Consider the following 20,304-nt stretch of genomic DNA (forward strand, 5'->3'; position numbering starts at 1 on the left):
AGCAAGGTTACCCAAGAGACTCATGGGTTCAGCAGTAGAGGGTAGGAGGAGTCGGGGCAGACCAAGGAGAAGGTACCTGGATTCGGTTAAGAATGATTTTGAAGTAATAGGTTTTATATCTTCAAATTTAACACATTTTTCGGACAACACAACAACACATATAAGTCATTGAGTAAGTTGATCTGTGTACAAGTCGGCATTCGATTAAACACTGAGTCTCAGTCTAGCGGCCGCTGCTCGGCTGGCCGCTTAGGTGGCGCAGCTGCTGCCTGGCTGGCAGACAGCGCCGCACGTAGAGGACGTGTGTAATTGCGCGGCGGCACTTTGAATAATCGGCAAGTCACAACACTTTTCCCCCTTTGAAATTGTTGCACTGGTCTTGATGGAGGTGTCCTGGAGATGGCTAACGTCCATAGGCGTTGTTTGACTCGCCGTAAAGTCTCGAGGAGGCGGCTTCCCGTATGGACGGAAGTGTCCCCAATGATAACGGGTCGAGATGACAGGAGACGTAGGGGTTGAATCTGCTGGGGCCCCCTGCACCAATTTGCCCGTTGCGGCAAGTCCAGTTGATATGACAGGAGACATGGGCGATGTGTCGGCGTCTGTTGGAGGAGGAGGCGAGTAGATGTACTCTGACAGAGGACGGTCCTCCGGTTCCTGCATGGGCACGTCTCCTGGTGGCGTCCGTTCTGGTGCTGGCCTCGCGATGACGGTGAGAGGGCTGCGTTGTGAGTATTGAGAGATGCCAAGATCCCGAGCATCAGGTAGAGCCAAAGGTGGTGTGGCGGCATTCGGAACAGGCGTTGCTGGCACCCGAGGCCGAAGCTGGTCCGAATGATGCACTGCAACACCCGTGTCCGTCTGGATTTCATACAGGCATCTGCCACGGTGTCGTAAGATGCGGCCCGGGCTCCATTTTGGCCGCCTGCCATATCCCCGTACCCAGACGAGGTCGTCGGCGGTGAACCGGCCAAGTGAAGGCACCCGCGGCCGTGAGGTGGGAGGCCGCAGAAGATGAAGTAGCGTGCGGGGCTGTCGGCCATGTAAGAGCTCAGCCGGGCTGTGATCGCCCATGGGGGTGAAACGGTAAGACGCCAGGAACTGGAGAAGCGCGTCATCAGCAGCAGAAGAAGTCAGAAGTTTCCGCATCTGAGCCTTAAATGTGCGGACCAGTCGTTTAGCCTCACCGTTGGATTGTGGATGGAACGGCGGGGCCGTGACGAGCACAAAAATCCGCAAAGTCGGAAGAGGCAAATTGCGGACCATTATCAGTAACAAGAGTAGAGGGGAGGCCGTCCAAAGAAAAAATGCGGGCGAGAGCACTGGTGGTTGCCGCGGTGGTAGGTGACGTGCAACGGACAATGAAAGGAAAGTTAGAATAGGCGTCAATTACGAGGAGCCAATAAGTACCTATAAAGGGTCCCGCAAATTCAGCATGAATGCGCTCCCAGGGCTTCTCAGGCGAAGGCCACGGTGACAAAGATGACTTCGGGGCAGCGGCCTGTGACGCACAAGGGCCACAGGCAGCGACCCTGTGTGCGATGTCAGAGTCGATGCCAGGCCAGTACACATGACGGCGTGCCAGAGATTTTGTGCGAGACACACCCCAGTGCCCCTGGTGAAGGAGGTGCAAGACCGAAGCACGCAAAGACGCAGGTACCACAACACGCGGCGAAGCATTGTCAGTGGAGAGGAGGATAACACCATCCCTAGCCGTGAGGCGGTAGCGCAAAGTGTAGTAGTTCCGCAACGGATCAGAAGTCTTAGCGGACGGGCGATCTGGCCAACCCTTCTGAATACAGCGTAAAACCCAGGAGAGGGTAGGGTCAGAACCCGTAGCAGCCGCCAGCCTGTCCCCAGTGATGGGGAACCCGTACACAACCCACTGCTCGGCAACATCCAGGTCGAAACACAAAAGTTCGTCCCTATCGAATGCCTGATCAGGACCCATGGGAAGGCGAGACAAAGCATCAGCATTCGCATGTTGAGCCGTTGGCCGGAAATGAATCTCATAATTGAAATGCGACAAGTAAAGAGCCCAACGCTGGAGGCGGTGTGCAGCCTTGTCGGGAAGTGATGTTGATGGATGAAACAAGGAAACAAGCGGTTTGTGATCCGTAACAAGATGAAATTTTGAGCCATAGAGAAAAACACCAAACTTCTGAAGAGCATAAATGATGGCCAAAGCTTCTTTCTCAATTTGAGAATACTTTTGTTGGGCATCCGTGAGCGTTTTGGAGGCATAAGCGATGGGTTGTTCCGAACCGTCAGAAAAACGGTGCGCAAGGACTGCACCGACCCCGTATTGAGAGGCGTCCGTGGCAAGAACAAGATGTTGCCAGATCGATAAGTAGCCAGGCACGGGGCCTGTTTCAGCATAGTCTTTAATTTCCGGAAAGCCGCGTCACATGACGCGGACCAGTGAAAAGGCACGTTTTTATGCAACAGGCGATGCAACGGCTGAGCCACCGACGCCACAGACGGTAAAAACTTGTGATAGTATGCTATTTTCCCCAAGAAAGCCTGCAGTTCCTTAACAGATGTAGGGCGAGGAAGGGTATCGATCGCAGCAACAGTGTGTTGAAGCAGACGAATACCATCCCGAGAGAGTTGAAACCCCAAGTACGTAATAGATGCCTGAAAAAATTGTGATTTCTGAAGATTACACTTAAGACCGGCAGTCTTTAAGACATTAAAAAGTGTGCGGAGATTTTGAAGATGTTCTTCAGTGGTGGAGCCAGTGACAACAATGTCGTTCATGTAATTAATGCTCCCCGGGACAGGGAGCAATAGTTGTTCCAAGAATCGCTGAAAGAGAGCAGGGGCGCTAGCAACCCCGAATGGCAAGCGTTGGTATTGATAGAGGTCGAAAGGCGTGTTAAGGACCAGAAACTGCCGGGAAGCAGCGATAGAGGAAGTTGATGGTAAGCTTCCGACAGGTCAATTTTAGAAAAATACTGTCCTCCAGCGAGTTTAGTGAACAGTTCTTCAGGGCGGGGCATAGGGTAAGTGTCGATGAGGCATTGAGCATTTACAGTGGCTTTGAAATCGCCACAGAGACGAATATCACCATTGGGCTTAGCAACTACAACGACAGGAGAGGACCACTCACTGGAAGTGACAGGAAGCAAGACCCCTGAAGCAGTGAGACGATCCAACTCCCGTTTTACCCGATCACGAAGGGCCACAAGAATGGGCCGAGCCCGAAAAAACTTAGGCCGCGCAGTGGGTTTGAGCGTGATATGAGCTTCAAAGTCATTTGCACGGCCTAACCCAGGAGAAAAAAAGGGACGAAAATGTCGTCGATAAGGAATCCAGTTGAGCATAAGGAATAGCGTCAGAGACAATATTGACAGAGTCATCTATGGAGAACCCAAAAACGCGAAAGGCATCGAAACCAAAAAGATTTTCTGTGGTGCTCTGGTCGACCACAAATATGGGAACAGTGCGAACGACGGACTTTTAAGATACTTCAGCATTAAACTGGCCCAAGAGAGAAATCTTCTGTTTATTGTACGTCCGTAATTGCCGAGTGACAGGGGACAGGAGTGGAGAACCCAGCTGAAGATACGTCTGAGAATTAATTATAGTGGCAGCAGAACCGGTATCCACTTGCATGCGAACATCTTGACCAAGGATTTGGACAGTGAGGAATAACTTCCCTGAAAGGGAAGAAGTGCAATTGACAGACAACACAGAATCAGAATCAGCGTCATGGTCATGAACATCATGTATGTGGTCGGATTTACAAACGGAAGACACATGACCTTTCTTTTTGCAATTGTGACACACAGCCCAACGTTGGGGACAATCCTCGCGTGAATGTTTCGTAAAACACCGCGGACATGAAGGAAGTTGCCGGGGATTTTGCTGCAGTTTCTTAGTGAGTTGTTTACGGTTAGGCCGAGGCTGCGCGTGGGAGCGCACTGCGGCCACGTCGGCCGGCGGGGACGCGCCGCACGCGTCGTCAACAGCGCACAGAGGTTGTATTTCCCCGACGTCACCCCACGCTTCTATTTGCGCCCCAGCGGCGCGAGAAATTTCAAAAGACTGCGCAATGGAGAGAACTTCATCTAGAGTCGGATTCGCCAACTGAAGGGCACGTTGCCGAACTTCTTTGTCGGGCGCCGACCGGATAATAGCATCCCGTACCATGGAATCGGCATAAGATTCTTTGTGAACGTCAGTAACAAATTGACACTTTCGACTGAGGCCGTGAAGTTCAGCAGCCCAAGCGCGATAGGACTGATTTGGTTGTTTTTGACAACGATAAAAGGCAACACGAGAGGCTACCACATGCGTTTGCTTTTGAAAATAGACCGAAGTGAGCACATTCCAGCAAAGGACAAAGACGCAGGATCCTTCAAAGGAGCCAATTGCGACAACAACCGATACATTTGAGGTGAAATCCAGGAAAGGAACAGAGACTTACATGGTTGTTCGTCCGTGACATGAAATGCCAAGAAGTGCTGTCGAAGACGTTTTTCATAATCAGACCAGTCTTCCGCCGTCTCGTCGTAAGGTGGAAAAGGAGGTACAGCCAACGACGAGAAACGCCCCGCATTTGACGCCGCGACGAAATCGCGAATCGCCGCTGTTAGAAGCGTTTGCTGTTCAAGGAGATTTTGCAAGAGCTGCTCGACAGTAGCCATGGAACCCTGTGAGTCAACGGTGAAAAGGAAAAATCCACTACCTCGTCGCCAATTTTTATATCTTCAAATTCAACACATTTTTCGGACAACACAACAACACATATAAGTCACTGAGTAACTTGACCTGTGTACAAGTCGGCATTCGATTAAACACTGAGTCTCAGTCTAGCGGCCGCTGCTCGGCTGGCCGCTTAGGTGGCGCAGCTGCTGCCTGGGTGGCAGACAGCGCCGCACGTAGAGGACGTGCGTAATTGCGCGGCGGCACTTTGAATAATCGGCGAGTCACAACAATAGGTTTAACACCAGAAGAGGCACAAATCTTAGCACTGAATAGGGGATCATGGAGGAATTTTATAAGGGGGGCTATGTTCCAGACTGAATGCTGAAAGGCATAATCAGTCTTAAATGATGATGATGATGGTGATTTGCATTCTGAGAAGATCTGTACCACACACAGGCTTGTAAAATAGTTGTGCATATTTTACCAAGCCCATCTGTAGCTTTATTAGCTGACAGTAAGGTTAAGAGAAGCCAACATCTTTCATAAATACAATTTTCCTTGTTGATATCATTAACTACACGGTCTAACATCAGTGCTGAACATTTTGATACCCTAATAGAAGAGTTTACCATTTGTATCATGCCAAAAGTGGGCTTAATGTCTACGAAGTTATTACTAACTTCATCCTCAACATCTACATTAATATTCATTAATATGTCTCGGCATATTATTACATTCATTGTGGGGGTTCAGACTGTTCTCAGTGCTTCAGTTAGTTTGTTGAAGACACTGTTCAATTATCACTACGTGAGGAGGGCATGCACAGAATGACTAACTTTTTATGGATAACTAGCTCTGTTAGTTTAGTACTTGACAATTCAAAATGTTTATCTGCACTAACTGATATCAGATCATCTCTAGCTTTAAAATGCACACAATTTCTAATATAAAAACATGATCCCCTACTCTTTAAGGTACTTCTGAAGTAGCAATTGGACATTCATATGACAATAGCAGTACATGCCGTATTTCAATGTCTCTGCACCAGTGTTTTGTAATGTATAGAATTGTACTGTTCAAAGACTAATTCAGTTTCAAGCTGGCCTAATTTATTTTTAATAGGCTGAATATGTTGGTGATGAATAGATAACTTGTATTTTCCCACATTTAGAGCAAGGTGCCATTCATCACACCATCACCTGTCCCAAGAACTTAAGGTTCTTTTTAAAAAACATGGCTTCGATAGTTTATAAGTCATGTGGCCTTTTCCCTACACTATAAATACTTCATTTAGCAGCTCACACTACCCTTGCCAACCAGTTGTACAGATTATTATATTGTCCACATAGATCATAATGCTTGAACTGAGTTCTTTTCCTCACATCTGAAATAGAGCTCTTACAAACTTTGAGACTTACGTATTGAATCCAAAGTGGACTGCCTTAAATTGACAGCACTTGTCCCCAAACAGGAAAGCAGTGTGATTCTGTTTTTGGTCACTAATAACACTTGCCAGTAAACATCCATAAAATCTAAACTTTTCATGTACTTCATGTTACAGAACTTCTGCATGTTCTCATTTATGTTCTCTGGTCTGTCTGTCTTTTTTTGTGTTATCAAGTTCAACATTATGACATTAATTTGTAACAAATATATACCTTCATGTTTTTTATCCATGACCACAAGTGGGTTAATTTATTCACTTTTGCTTCTCTTACTAAGCCCCACTCAGCTCTCCTGTCTTAACTACTTCAACATTATTTTCTGTTCAGCCACCAATACCAAATAGGGCTTTATGAAGATAGAGAAATAATCTTCAACCTATATATATAAGTAATTATTTGCCCTGGTTTATCTGAAATCATTGCATACTTATTATAGATTACCTGCTCAAGTTCGTTCAATTTTTTCAATTATCCCTTTTATTTGCAACGGAACTTCTTTTATAAACTGCTCGACAGTAGCCATGGAACCCTGTGAGTCAACGGTGAAAACGAAAAATCCACTACCTCGTCGCCAATTTTTATATCTTCAGGCTCATCTTCAGGTACTTCATCAGTTTATATATTTTACTCGTCTACTCCAGTACAGGTTACTTAGTTTTCGAGCACAGTGTGAAAAGACATATATATTCATATAGATGCTTTTTGTATATCAGCACTTCCGCAAAAACAAAGTTTGTAATTTTGTTTACAAATATGCTATAAGTCAAAAATTGTATATATGTACATAAATAATATTGTTTGGCACCTTGATTTGTCTCTTGTGCTTTTATATTAAAGTTGCTGTTATTGTGATACCTATCTTATTCTTGGCCTGGACAATATAATTGTCACAGATCAATTATGGAACATTATCATTTCCTAAATTAAATTCCATTATATATGTACATAATAATTATTTTGTATTGACTTAGATTTTCAGATAAGTTAGGTTTGTATTAGCCACTGCCACACTTCAGCCAATCAGTGACCTAAATATGATCCTTCGGTTTCAGTTCACTGTTGATGGGTGATGTAATACTGTGTGAAGGTAAATTTCAGAGAGAAGGTTTTCCCTGCCCAAACGCAAAAGATGATATTTTTTACATCATACAGAAACAGCTTCTCCAAGTGACCCAAACATTGTACTGTCTGTCATCCATAATTAAAAAGTACTAAGAAGAGTTCCTTTGAATCATTCCCACAAAATGACATGCAAGATTTGGTCATAATCTGAAACAATGTCTTAATCAGATTCAAAGCCAAATCGAGCTCACACACAGAGAATAGCCAGTTATAGGTATTATGTTATAAGCCTAATGTTGAATCTTAAGTCCAAACCAACACTCTCCAAGGCCTTACACCGACCACTGAATTCTGGATTGTATTTAGCAATTGAGATAGAGTTAACAAAGTGCTGTGCCATTGTCTGGGTGATACCTGCTGGTGTTCTTTGGAGATTCACAATTTGGATCCTGTGTTTAATAGAAATCCTCCTGAAGGTATCCTACATTTGTGCTCCAAGCAGAATGACTGACTAAGTTCACAAAAATCTGCCATAATCTCTTCTTGTACTCTAATCATTTGTGATCAAAAAGGATGTGAAGTTACATATAAATAATAACCGATGAGGATAAGTTCAAATCATCAGTGAAAGATTAATTGGTTGAACACTGCTTCTGTTCTAGAAAAGGAAAACTGTACCACACTTCTATGGTTTATCTGTAAAATGCCTTAAGTAGTATTACATTATTATGTAATATTATTTATGGTGGAAAAAAGTTGTGTTCTAGTATAAGTAATAATGTCTGTTTTACAAAGTGCAACACAATATTTACAGGACCATTAAATAAAAAACAAATAAACCTTTGGCCCAACATCAGTGACATTATCTTCACAGAGGTATTAGCAAGTTTAATGTGCATTTTCTGCACACACACACACACACACACACACACACACACACACACACAAAAGGCAGCCTTTTTGTGTCAGCAGTTTTGACTAAAATGCATTTACTCTGACTATGGCTCTTGCATCGTGTGCTGATGTTGGCTATTTTTTTGACATTGGTCACTAAATCTAATTATTTATTTTGGTGGAAAATACAAATTGATTGCTCTTGTTTTTGACATGGAGAGCAGCTGAATAACCTTTAATGATCCGCTTATTACAAATTTTCAGGTTTGTTACTGATTTTCGCATTTATTTGGTGAATGGTGATGGTGGTGGGGAGGGAGGGGGACTAGATGTGCTGACAGATTGAACTCTAGTGAAGCCCAAGGCCAAGATTAGGTTGGAATGTGACAACTTGGTTGTGAGTTGGAGAAGCCAACGAATGTGAGGGGAAGGAAGATGGATGTGCTGACAATCTGACCTGTAGCACATCTGCCAAGAATCATGTGGTACTGGTATCAAAGGTGCCTCAATCACTATCCTTTCCTGTGGATCCTGTCTCCTTTGTGGAAAGTATGGGCTCTGTCACTATTTTTCCACTAGACTGCAAGTGGTATTTCAATGGTAGAGCTAGGCGACATGTATAGTGTGGATAGGGAGTAGGGAGGACTCGGGGTGTAATACCAATCCCCCTAACTAACAAGTTCGAAGTGCTGTCTTTCGCTGAAACTGAGCCAGTGGGACTCATTTCATATGTTTTGGGATAACCTGTTTCGTCTGGTGTAAAGATGAGGAAAATGCAAAAAGGGTAGAGGCAATTGAAACACACAGTTAATGGTGGTACCGTTTAATGAAATTGCAACAAGAGACATGAAATGACACCAAGTGGACTTAATGCATATGTCTGGAGGCCTCATTCAACATGTTGCAAAGGCTACTGTGGCAGACATTGAGGGCATGAAGTACAAGCAACTGCAGATTGAGGTGCACGTTGGAAAAAATGATGCCTGTCATCTGAGCTTCGAGATCATACTTAGATTACTCAAGTGACTGGCATAGAAGGTTGAGAAGACCAGCCTTGCAAAAGGGGTTTCAATGAAGCTCACAATTTGCAGCATTGTTCCCAGAGCTGATCATGGCCCTTGGCTCTTGAGTTGAGTGGAAAGACTGAACCAGAGACTTCAAAAGTTCTGTGACAAGCTAGGCTGCAACTTTATGGACTTGCGCCACAAAGATGAGAACTACACGATGTCCCTAAATGGGCAGGGGTGCGTTCTACGTCAGAGGCTGCTACCCACGTAGCTGACTGTGTGTGGGGTGCACATAACGAACTCTCTTTGAAGCATTTGCAACAAAGTGCCAGAGTTCAAAGTGCTCCTGAAAAGCAGTTAAGCTTACATAATATTAGGTATAGAAAACTGGCTGAAATCTGAAATTGGCAGCAGCAAGAATTATGGGAAAAAATTTGTGTGTACAGCAAAAGCTTTGGCTAATGGGAAATGGAATGATGTATTTATCGCAGCAGGCAAGAAAGTCATATTCACCAAGATGGAAATTGAAGCTGCATGTGAGATTGTTTGGGCAATATTCAGCATCAGGGCGATGATAAAATTATAACTGGATTCATCTGTCACCCACCAAACTCATCTTGTGATTTAATCAAAACCTTTAGAGAAAACCTCAGTTTTCTTGTACAAAAGTTTCCGTATCAAACTTTAATCATTAGTGGAGACCTGAGTCATCCAATAATCAATTTAAAAAATTACAATTTTGTTAGTGGTGGGCATGGTGAAACATCCTGCAAAACATTACTAAATGTCTTCTCTAAAAACTACCCAGAACACATAGTTCAGAACTCCACTCACAATGGCAACAAACAGAGCTTACCTCTTTAAGAATGTCAATACTGAAACTGGTATCAGTAACCATGATGCATTTGTGGCAGCAATGAATGATTACCAAAGTACAAAGGGCAGCTAAAACAAGCAGAAAGATATATATATTCAGTGAACTAGATAAAAAATCAGTAGTCTGATATCTTAGTGAGAAACTTGAAACTTTCAGCACAGGAGCATATAGAAGAATAATGGTTAAAGTTTAAAAGAATTTTTGACCATGCACTGGGTATATATGACCCAGCACAATAGTTCTTAATGGGAGGGACCCTCCAAGGAATACAGTCACTTTTAAGAAACTTCTAAAGAAATGGAGACTACTGTGTAAAAGGTGTAAAACAATTCACAGGACTACAGATAGAGAGAAGCTGAATAAAACATGTTTGGTGTCAAGAGGGCAATGAGTGAAGTTTTAAATAATTAACATAGCAGAATATTGTCAAATGATCTGTCATAAAACCCAAAGAAATTCTGCTCATATGTAGAGGCTGTTAGTTGCACCTAAGTTAGTGTCAGTCTCTAGCAAATGAGACAGGAACTGAAACTGAGGGTAGTAAAGTGAAACCTGAAATGCTTAACTCTTGTTTTCAAATGTTCCTTTACAAAGGAAAACCCAGGAGAATTGTTCCAATTTAATCCTTGTACAACTGAAAAGGCAAGTGAAATCAGTATTAGTGTCAGTGGTGTTGAGAAACAGCTGAAAATGTTGAAACTGAACTTAGCTCCAGTGCCAAATGGAATCTTTATAACATTCTACACTGAATTTGTGGCTGAGTTAGCCCCTCTTCTAACTGTAATCTATTGTAGATCCCTTGGAAAAAAAAAAGAATCATGCCCAGTTCTTGGAAAAAGCACAGGTGACACCTATCTACAGGAAGGGTAGTAGAAGTGATTCACAAATCTGCTGTTCAATATTTTTGACCACTATTTGTTGTAGAATCTTAGAACATATTCTGAGCTCATACACAGTGAAGTATCATGAACAGAATGACCTGCTCCATGGCAACCAGCATGGAGTCTGAAAACATTGATCACATATTGGGAAAAAAAAAAGACTTGCACTTTTCTCACATGAAAAACCAGCTTTGGATCAAGGCAGTCAGATAAATGCAGTATTTCTTGATTTCTGAGGCACATTTGACTCAGTAGCAAAAAGTAGAATCAAAAGTAGAATCATATGGAGTAGTAGTTGTTGTTCTGGTCTTCAATCCGAAGTCTGGTTTGCTGCAGCTCACTATGTAACTCTCTCCTGTGTGAGCCTTTTCATCTCTGAATACCTACAAAAACATACATCCTTCTCAATCTGTACTCATCTCTTGGTCTCCCTCTATGATTTTTACCCCACAATTCCCTCAAACACTAAATCGATGATCCCTTGGTGTCTCACAATGTGATCTATCAATTGATCCCTTCTTTTGCACAAGTTATGCCACAAATTTCTTGTCTCCCCAATTCTATTCAGTACCCCCTCATTAGATATGTGGTTTACTCATCTAATCTTCAGAACTCTTCTGTAGCAGCACACTTAGGAAACTTCTATTTTCTTTTTGTCTAAACTGTTTATTGTCCATGTTTCACTTCAAAAGATGGCTACATTCCAGACAAAAATCTCAGAAAAGAGTTCCTAATCCATAATAAATATTACCAAATGTCTCTTCTTCACAAATGCTTTTCCTGCCATTGCCAGTCTAGATTTTATGTGCTCTCTACTTTGGCCATCATGTTATTTTGCTGCCCAAATAGCAAAGCTCATATACTACTTTAAATGTATTGTTTCCTAATCTAATTTCCTTAGCATCGCCTGATTACATTCCATCATTCTTGTTTTGTTGATGTTCATCTTACATCCCCCTTTCAAGACATTGTCCATTCTATTTGATCGCTCTTCCAAGTCCTTTGCTGCCTGTGACAGAATTACAATTTCATCAGCAAAACCTCAAGATTTTTTTTCCTTCTCTCGAAACTTTAATTCCTACTCCAAATTTTTCTTTGGTTTCCTTTCTTGCTTATTCAGTGCACAAACTGAATAATATTGGGGACAGGCTACAACCCTGTCTCACTCCCTTCTCAACCACTGCTTCCCTTTCATATCCCTTGACTCTAATAACAGCTGTCTGGTTTCTGTACAGGTTGTAAACAATCCTTCGCTCCCTTCACTTTGCCCGTTACCTTCAGAATTTCAAAAAGAGTATTCCAGTTATCATTGTCAAATGCTTTCTCTAAGTCTACAAATGATATAGATGTATGCTTGCCTTCTCTTAACCTGTCTTCTGAGGAAAGTCATATGCTCAGTATTGTCTTCCATGTTCCTGTATTTCTCCAGAATCCAAATTGATCTTCCCTGAGGTCAGCTTCTACTAGTTTTTTCCATTATTCTGTAAAGAATTTGTGTCAGTATTTTGCCACCATGACTTATTAAACTGACAGTTTGGTAATTTTCACACCTGTCAGCAACTGCTTTCTTTGGATTTGGAATTACTACATTCTTTTTGAAGTCTTGAGGTACTTTGTTAGTCTCATACATATTACACACCATATGGAAGAGTTTTTTCATGGCTGGCTCTCTTAAGACTATCAGTAATTCTACCTCCAGGGCCTTGTTTCGACTTGGATCTTTCAGAGCTCTTTCACATTCTTCTTGCAGTATCATATCTCCCATCTCATCTTCCTCTATGTCCACTTCCTTTTCTATGATATTGCCTTAAAGTTCATCTCCCTTGTATAGACCCTCTACATATTCTTTCCATCTTTCAGCTTTCGCTTCTTTGCTTAAGAGTCGTTTTCCATCCGATCTCTTGATATTCATAAAGCTGCTTCTCTTTTCCCCAAAGGCCTCTTAAAAATTGTCCTGTACTTGGTATTTATCTTTCCCTTACTCAAATATATTTCTAAATTCTCATATTTGTCCTCTAGCCATTTCTGCTAAGCCATTTTGCACTTCCTGTCAATCTCAATTTTTTTTTAAACGTTTTTATTCCCTTTTGCCAGCTTCATTTTGAAATCTTCTCCTTTCATCACTTAAATTCAATATCTCTTGTGTTATCCCAGGATTCCCACTAGGCCTTGTCTTTTTACCTATTTGATCCTCTGCTGTCTTCACTATTTCATCTCTTAAAGCTATGTATTCATCTTCTACTGTATTCCTTTCCCCTGTTCTAGTCATCTGTTGCCTAATGCTCTCTCTGAAGCTCTCAATAACCTCTAGTTCCTTCATCTTATCCAGGTCCCAACACCTTAATTTCCTACCTTTTTGCAATTTCTTCAGTTGTATTCTAGAGTTCATAACCAATAAATTGTGGTCAGTGTCCACATTTGCCTCTGGACACATTTTACAATTTAAAAACTGGTTCCCAAATCTCAGCCTAACCATTATATAATCAACCTGAAATCTTTTGGTGTCTCCGGGTATCTTCCATGTATACAACCTTCTTTTGCGATTCTTAAACCAAGGGTTCGAAATGATTAAATTATGCTCTGTGCAAAGTTCTACTAGGCGGCTTCCTCTGTCATTCCTTTTCCCCAGTTCATATTCACTTACTATTTTCCTTCCCTTTCTTTTCCTACTATCAAATTCTCCCAATGAAAATTAAATTTTTGTCTCCTTTTACTATCTGAATGATTTTTTTTATCTCACCGTACATTTCTTCAGTCTCATCATCTGAAGAGCTAGTTGGCATATGAAGTTGTACTACTGTGGCAGGCATGGACTTCACATCTATCTTGGCTATGGTAATGTGTTCATTATGCTGTTTGTAATAGCTTACCTGCATTTCTATTTTCTTATTCATTATTAAACCTCCTCCTGCTTTACGCATATTTGATTTTGTATTTATAACACTGTATCCTTCACCTGACCGGAACTCCTGTTCCTCCTACCACTGAATTTCACTAATTCCCACTATATCCAGCTTCAACCTATCCATTTCCCTTTTTAAATTTTCTAACCTACCTGCCCAATATAAGTATCTAGCATTTCATACTCTAATCTGTAGAATGCCAGTTTTGTTTGTCCTGATGACGACATCCTCCTGAGGAGTCCTCGCCCGAAGATCTGAATGGGAGACTATTTTGCCTCTGGAATATTTTACCCAAGAAGACACCATCATTGTTTAACCATGCAGTAGAGCTGCATGTCCTTGGGTGGAATTACAGCTGTAGTTTCCCCTTGCTTTCAGCTGTTCGCAGTAATAGCACAGGAAGACTGTTTTGGTTGATGTTACAAGGCTAAATCAATCAATCCTGCAACTACTGAAAAGGCTGCTGCCCCTCGTAGTTGGTACACAGCTTATTACCTTGGATGGAGTCTCATCATCAGATGTAGAAGTCACTTTGGATGTATCCCAAGGAAGTGTATTTGGTTACTTGCTCTTCATGTTGTATGTTAATGACCTAGTGGATAATAGTAATAGTAACCACAGACTTTTTGCAAACAATGCAGCTATCTATAATGAAGTACATTCTGAAAGAAGCTACATAAATGTTCAGTTAGTTCTTGATAAGACTTCAAAGAGGTGCAAAGGTTGGCAACTTGCTTTAAATGTTCAGAACTGTAATATCATGCACTTCACAAAATGAAGTAATGTATTATGTGACACACTGTAAGGATATGAAGGAGAATGATTACCTAGGTTCAGTTATGGGTAAAGCAGGTGGTAGACCTCGTTTTATTGGTAGAATACTGGGGAAGTGCAATCAGTCTACACAAGAGACTGCTTACAAATCACCTGTGCGATCCATTAGAGAATAATGCTCATTGTGTGGGACCATACCAGACAGGACTAACAGGAGATACTGAACATATACAGAGAAAGGCAGAACGAACTGTTACAGGTTTGTTTGACCAGTGGGAGAGTGTTACAGGGATGCTCAAGAAACTGGAATGGCAGACTCTTGATGATAGACATAAACTATCCCAAGAGTCTAGCAACAAAGTTACAATAACTGACTTTTAATGAAGACTCTACCAATACACAACTACTCCCTATGCCTCACTCACATAGGGATCAAGAGGACATGATTAATATCATTACACCAAGCACAAAGGCATTCAAACAACCATTCTTCCTGCACTCCAAACCTGAATGGAACAGGAAGAAACACTAACAACTGGTACAATGGGACGTACCTCTGCCAGTACTTAACAGTAGTTTGCATGGGTGTAGATGTAGAGAAAGGGAAAAGGGGGGTGCATGTACTGTTCTGCAGAATCTTGGAATACCTCCCAACACATCAACTTCTTTGATTTTACTTTCCTTCAAATACACATGACATAGCTTAATCTAAAAGACTCACCTGGGACAATTACATCAGGTTTTTGGAGAAGATTAAGGCTTTGAGGTTAGTTTACAATATTGTAAATCTGTCAGATATGGTAAATGACTTGGAAGTGCACTTGAATGGAATGGATAGTATATTTAAAACTGTTTAGAAGATTAATGTCAACAGAGGCAAAACAAGGGTAGGCCAAAAGAATGTAGTCAACTTAAATCTGGCGATACTCAGGTAATTAGACTAGGAACTAACATACTAAAAGTAGTATACAAATTTTGCTATTTGAGCAACAAAATAACTGATAATGACAGAAGTAGGTAGGCTATAAAATGCACACTGGTAATAGCAAGAAAACCATTTCTGAAAAAGAGGAATTTGTTAACATCTAATATCAATTTAAGTGTTAGGGAGTATCCTCTGATGGCATTTGTCTCAAGTGTGCCCTTGTACAGAAATAAAACATAGGCCTATATGATAACCAGTTCAGACAAGAAAAGAAGTTTTCGAGATTAGGTGTCACAGAAGAATGTTGAAGATCAGATAGGTATAGTGAAGGGACAGGTTATATTCTGAGGCACCAAGAAACTGTCAACACAGTAATGGAGGGAAATGTAGAGGGTAAATATTGTAGAGGGAGACCAAAGCTTGAACACAGTGAGCAATTTCAAATGGATGTAGGTTGTAGTAGTTACAAAGAGGTTTGCACAGAACAGACTAGCATCGAGAGCTGCATCAAACTAGTATTAGGACTGAAGATCCCAACAACAACAACATGGCTGAAGTTAATTTGTCCCAAAACACAATGTCCAAGCTCACTATAATTTCTTAGCATATTGTGCAATTTCTTTGCTGACTTATATGGAGTTTTATTAGCTTCCTTCAATGGAATATCAGTCTGGAGAAGGTAGTAAAAAATGAAATATCAGTGAAAGAGAGTGACACCTTGGCAGTGCAAAGTGTTACACATGACCTTTCAAACCAATTATTTGGGGCACATGAAAGCACAGTTGGATACCTCAACACAGATTCTTAGTGACCCATTAGTAGAACTATCGACAGGGGATAGCCAAAGAAAAAATTACATAGGGAAACCAAAACTTGCCATGGTGTGAAATACTGTTGTTTCTGTATCATACTATACTATACTTCCTGTTATATACCTAGGAGAACAAACATTTTATTTTTCTAGATCATAAACACTCTATCAGGCTAAAAGTATAGTTTTTGCAAAAGTTATCAATAACTTATGGGCCCTATTAATTAAAAATGAAAAATGTGCCTTCAGCAAGGTCACAGTCAACCACCAGTCTTATCCTTGTAAAAATATACTTATTGAGAGATTATCTCTAATGTATGGGTATAAATAAAAATGTGGTTTATTAAGTGAACATGTTTGGTTTTCGTCTTAGATAGAGTCGACTAAAAATAGAAACAAAATTTCATACATAAAAGTGACGCTAAGGTTGGTTTTCATAAATGGAAGTTTCCTTCACCTTCATGGGAGAGAAATTATTTTTTTGGAAACTAGACTATTCAGAAATTAGGAACAGAAGTCAGTAAGTACGTTGAAAAAGCGAAAATTGTGGGGGAAGGGATATTTTTTCCTTCTTTTCATAACTATTTACTCTGAGAATGAAAATTAAATTATTTTCTCGCGAAGCTGTAGTTTCGATACCGCGCTTGTACCACTGCTTAATCTTGCCATCTTTCAATCCGTTTGAACTACTTCTGAAGTTTACCCGCATAAGAAATGCGTCTGGATTTCAGTTAAGCGAATTTAGATAGAAGCGACAGTATTTACCATGACAGTCTCTTAAACCAACCAATGACTGACCTGCCATGACTTCTATCGACTGGAAAAACTCATCCGGATGAATATAGCCAAATTGTGGAAGTATTGTCAGCAGTATACGTAGTGCAGCTAAGAACCAATATAAGTTGTAATTCCGGCGTACTGATTCACAGTACCATGTAAATCTTCGAGTGCTGTGGTCAACAAGCTTTTGGAACATGTCTGTTGATTCAGAATGCTCAGCATGTATTCTGAAATAAATATGCTGGTACTAATAACACCGCCCACTGTCATGCCACAATTTGTCAACAACACATTTCTCGATGTTTACAAATGAACAAACTGCTGCTTCTCCAAAGATGTTATGTTGCCCATTAAGTAGTAAGTAGTAATGGATGCCGAGTGTCATTTGTTTAATTTCAAATTGAATTTGTTTATAAACATTACCTTACTTTTGAAAGTTGAAAGATAACATGGTTTCATTGCGGAAGTACAAGAAACTCCTTAATTACAGTGGAGCTGCTGTTGTATTTATAGGGTTTGTATGATTATACTCAAATGAAACAAATCCTTTTGAAACCGGTTGCGTTAGGTTATTGTAGTTATAAGGGTGAGGTTCATTGTTATCACAATGCGTACTTTGTCGCATGCATTCTTGTATGCTAAACGCAAATGTTACAGAACTGTCTAATTCATATGGATGGGTTTTACCCTTTCGTAACACTTTATTTGTATAGGACCGAACAGGCCATATATTCCGTAATGAAAGCGTATTTTATAAAATAAAATAAAAAAATACTCCAAGGGTGTCACACAAACTTTAGCGCAATCTTTATTGTTGCAGCAGAAGTGGATGGATAACGTATCATATATACACAACCCGATTAAAGCCTGCTTTTGGGACTACTCTCCTGAGGCCCCATAAAACGAAACCAGAGTACATTTATATTACTGATCCGAAGTTGAAAGGTAATAAAATTAGTTTATTACATTCTCCTTTTTTCATACAATCCACGTATTATAAGACATAGTCACACTGAAATAAAATGTGTACTGTTCATTGTTGACTGTAACACATTTCGTCATATCGTAGTCGACTGTAGCTGAGGCTTTACATAGTATGCAACAGCTTATCCAGGATTGGAGTGAGAGGGAGGGGGGGGGGGGGTTGCGGAGGTTGCACAACTCAAACTCTGATATTAGTTTCTTGGGGATTGCTGAAATATTTGTGGTTTTCCATGATGTACAGCTCAGGATACAATTAATACTAGTAAATACGAGTGAGCAGGTGCTGCCGTCCTCTGCTCATCTGGGCATGCATTGTATACAATGTTTCCAAAAGACAATTTGTAAATGTGATGTTTGATGTTGACTGAGTAGCGTACTGTTTACAATACCTACTGTGATTTAGATGTGGTAGCTGTCATAGATATTTTTCATTCCAGAAAACAACTTTAATTACAGAAATATGATTTCTTTTTAACTCAGCAGTGTAAACTCCAGATTTGAATATCAACCATATTAGGGAAAGGACAGGTTTCTGCTTACCATAAATATAACACATCGAGTTCCAGTCAGGCACAAGAAAAAAACTGTTGCACATTTAATTTTCAACCAAAGCCATTTTCCATATATTCGCACAATCAAGCACATCTCACAAATACATGAACCAGAATGCAGTCTGGTCCAAGCTACTGTGTTTTATTTTCATTGTAATTGTAACCATAGGACAAGAAGTCTCCCAACACATTCCCAAAAACTGCCAGGTATTTAGCCTGTTTCATACTTTGTTAGTTACATATGTCATAATTTATAATTGGAGTGCAAGCTTGATGCAAAAAAACCCTATATTTCCGTCCTAAAAATGAAACTTTCAGTGGTATGGGATGAATTCCCTCTTCAATTTGCTCCTCCATGTAGATATCAGGACACTTCATCATGGCAACTGTCTGCCCCTGGTAGCTGAGTGGTCAGCGCGACAGACTGTCAATCCTAAGGGCCTGGGTTTGATTCCCGGCTGGGTTGGAGATTTTTTCCGCTCAGGGACTGGTTGTTGTGTTGTACTAATCATCGTCATTTCATCCCCATTGACACGCAAGTTGCCGACGTGGCGTCAAATCGAAAGATTTGCACATGGTGAACGGTCTACCTGATGGGTGGCCCTAGTCACATGACATTTGCATTTATTTTATCATGGCAACTGTTGTAACCCTTGATTGGGTAGCAATAAGGCTCTACTTGTGCTTTATGTGTGTAGATAGTGCTTTTTCAATAATATAACTGCAAAGTGTTGTCTTTTGGATCATGTAAGATTTGTTTCAGCGGGAATCTGAAGAACTAGTCATACTATATTGGTCTTTCCGTATTTAACTTTACGAGGGTAATTCAAGAAGTGGAACAACAATAGCTCCTCGTGGGTGCATAAAGACCTCTTGTGAATTAAATGCCATCTCTAGATAGAAGAGAAAATCAGAGCTTCCAATGCGATTGATAAATGGAGGCAAATGTGCTATTGCGCTTAGAGATATAGTTTCAAGATGGAAATGTTGATGGCTAACCTATATGGTGGGCAATTAAAGTCTGAATTATAACCAGAGTTTTATGCTCAAAGAAATCATCCCCAGCTGCAGTTCATAACTGACTAGTGGAAGTTTATGAAGCAAAGGTGGTGTCACAAAAACAACATGTTTTTGGTGAACACAATTTTGATAAAGGCAGAATAGAAATAGATGTATGAGTCGATCAAAGGCCATGGCCGCCTAACACTACCCCATGTGACAATGTATGCTGTGTTGAAGGGTTCTTTCAAGATGATTGTTGCATTCACATGACACAAATTGCACGCAAACTCAGTATCTCCAGTGGCATCATAATGGATATTGTGCACACTATATTGGACCTGTAGATGTGTTCTTCCTGTATATCACGGCAGTTCTCAAATGTGCGTAAAACCAAGCAAATACGATCATCTCTCATGCACCAAAAGCAGCATCAGCAGAGGATGGTACATTTCAACACCATCTAGTCACAGGGGATGAATGTGGGTGCATCATGTGATACCTGATACATAGAGTGCGTAATATCATGGAGATACTCCGCTCCCCCATATAAAGCATAAAAAAGCAGTACTATCTGTATCAAAAGTTATGGCCACAGTGTTTTGGATCACACAGTTATTATATGAAACTTATCAAACTTGAAAACAATTTATAGAAGATAATTCAGAGGAAATGACTGGGACTACTTTAGAAAGGTGGTTGTAGGAAATCACCACAACATACATACTTAGTTGTGTGTGTTTGGTCCTCCATTCTCA

General features: G+C 40.9%; 2 protein-coding genes across 5 annotated transcripts in view; one reads left to right on the top strand and one right to left on the bottom strand.

Moving 5' to 3' along the window:
* Window positions 1-17,339, bottom strand: part of LOC126182672 (GPI mannosyltransferase 4) — a 46,905-nt gene extending 29,566 nt beyond the window's left edge. The window contains exon 1 of one of the 2 annotated variants that reach the window (XM_049924870.1): window positions 17,031-17,339. In XM_049924870.1, the coding sequence (XP_049780827.1) occupies window positions 17,031-17,208 (178 nt within the window). In that variant the 5' untranslated portion in view covers window positions 17,209-17,339. The remainder of the gene's footprint in view (window positions 1-17,030) is intronic. The other variant, XM_049924871.1, reaches the window with a different exon arrangement.
* Window positions 17,261-20,304, top strand: part of LOC126182635 (protein SERAC1) — a 263,820-nt gene continuing 260,776 nt past the window's right edge. The window contains exons 1-2 of one of the 3 annotated variants that reach the window (XM_049924869.1): window positions 17,261-17,369; window positions 17,833-17,957. In XM_049924869.1, coding sequence (XP_049780826.1) covers window positions 17,353-17,369; window positions 17,833-17,957 — 142 coding nt within the window. In that variant the 5' untranslated portion in view covers window positions 17,261-17,352. The other 2 variants (XM_049924867.1, XM_049924868.1) reach the window with 2 other exon arrangements.

Source organism: Schistocerca cancellata, chromosome 1 (assembly GCF_023864275.1).
Source record: "Schistocerca cancellata isolate TAMUIC-IGC-003103 chromosome 1, iqSchCanc2.1, whole genome shotgun sequence".
NCBI lineage: Eukaryota > Metazoa > Arthropoda > Insecta > Orthoptera > Acrididae > Schistocerca > Schistocerca cancellata.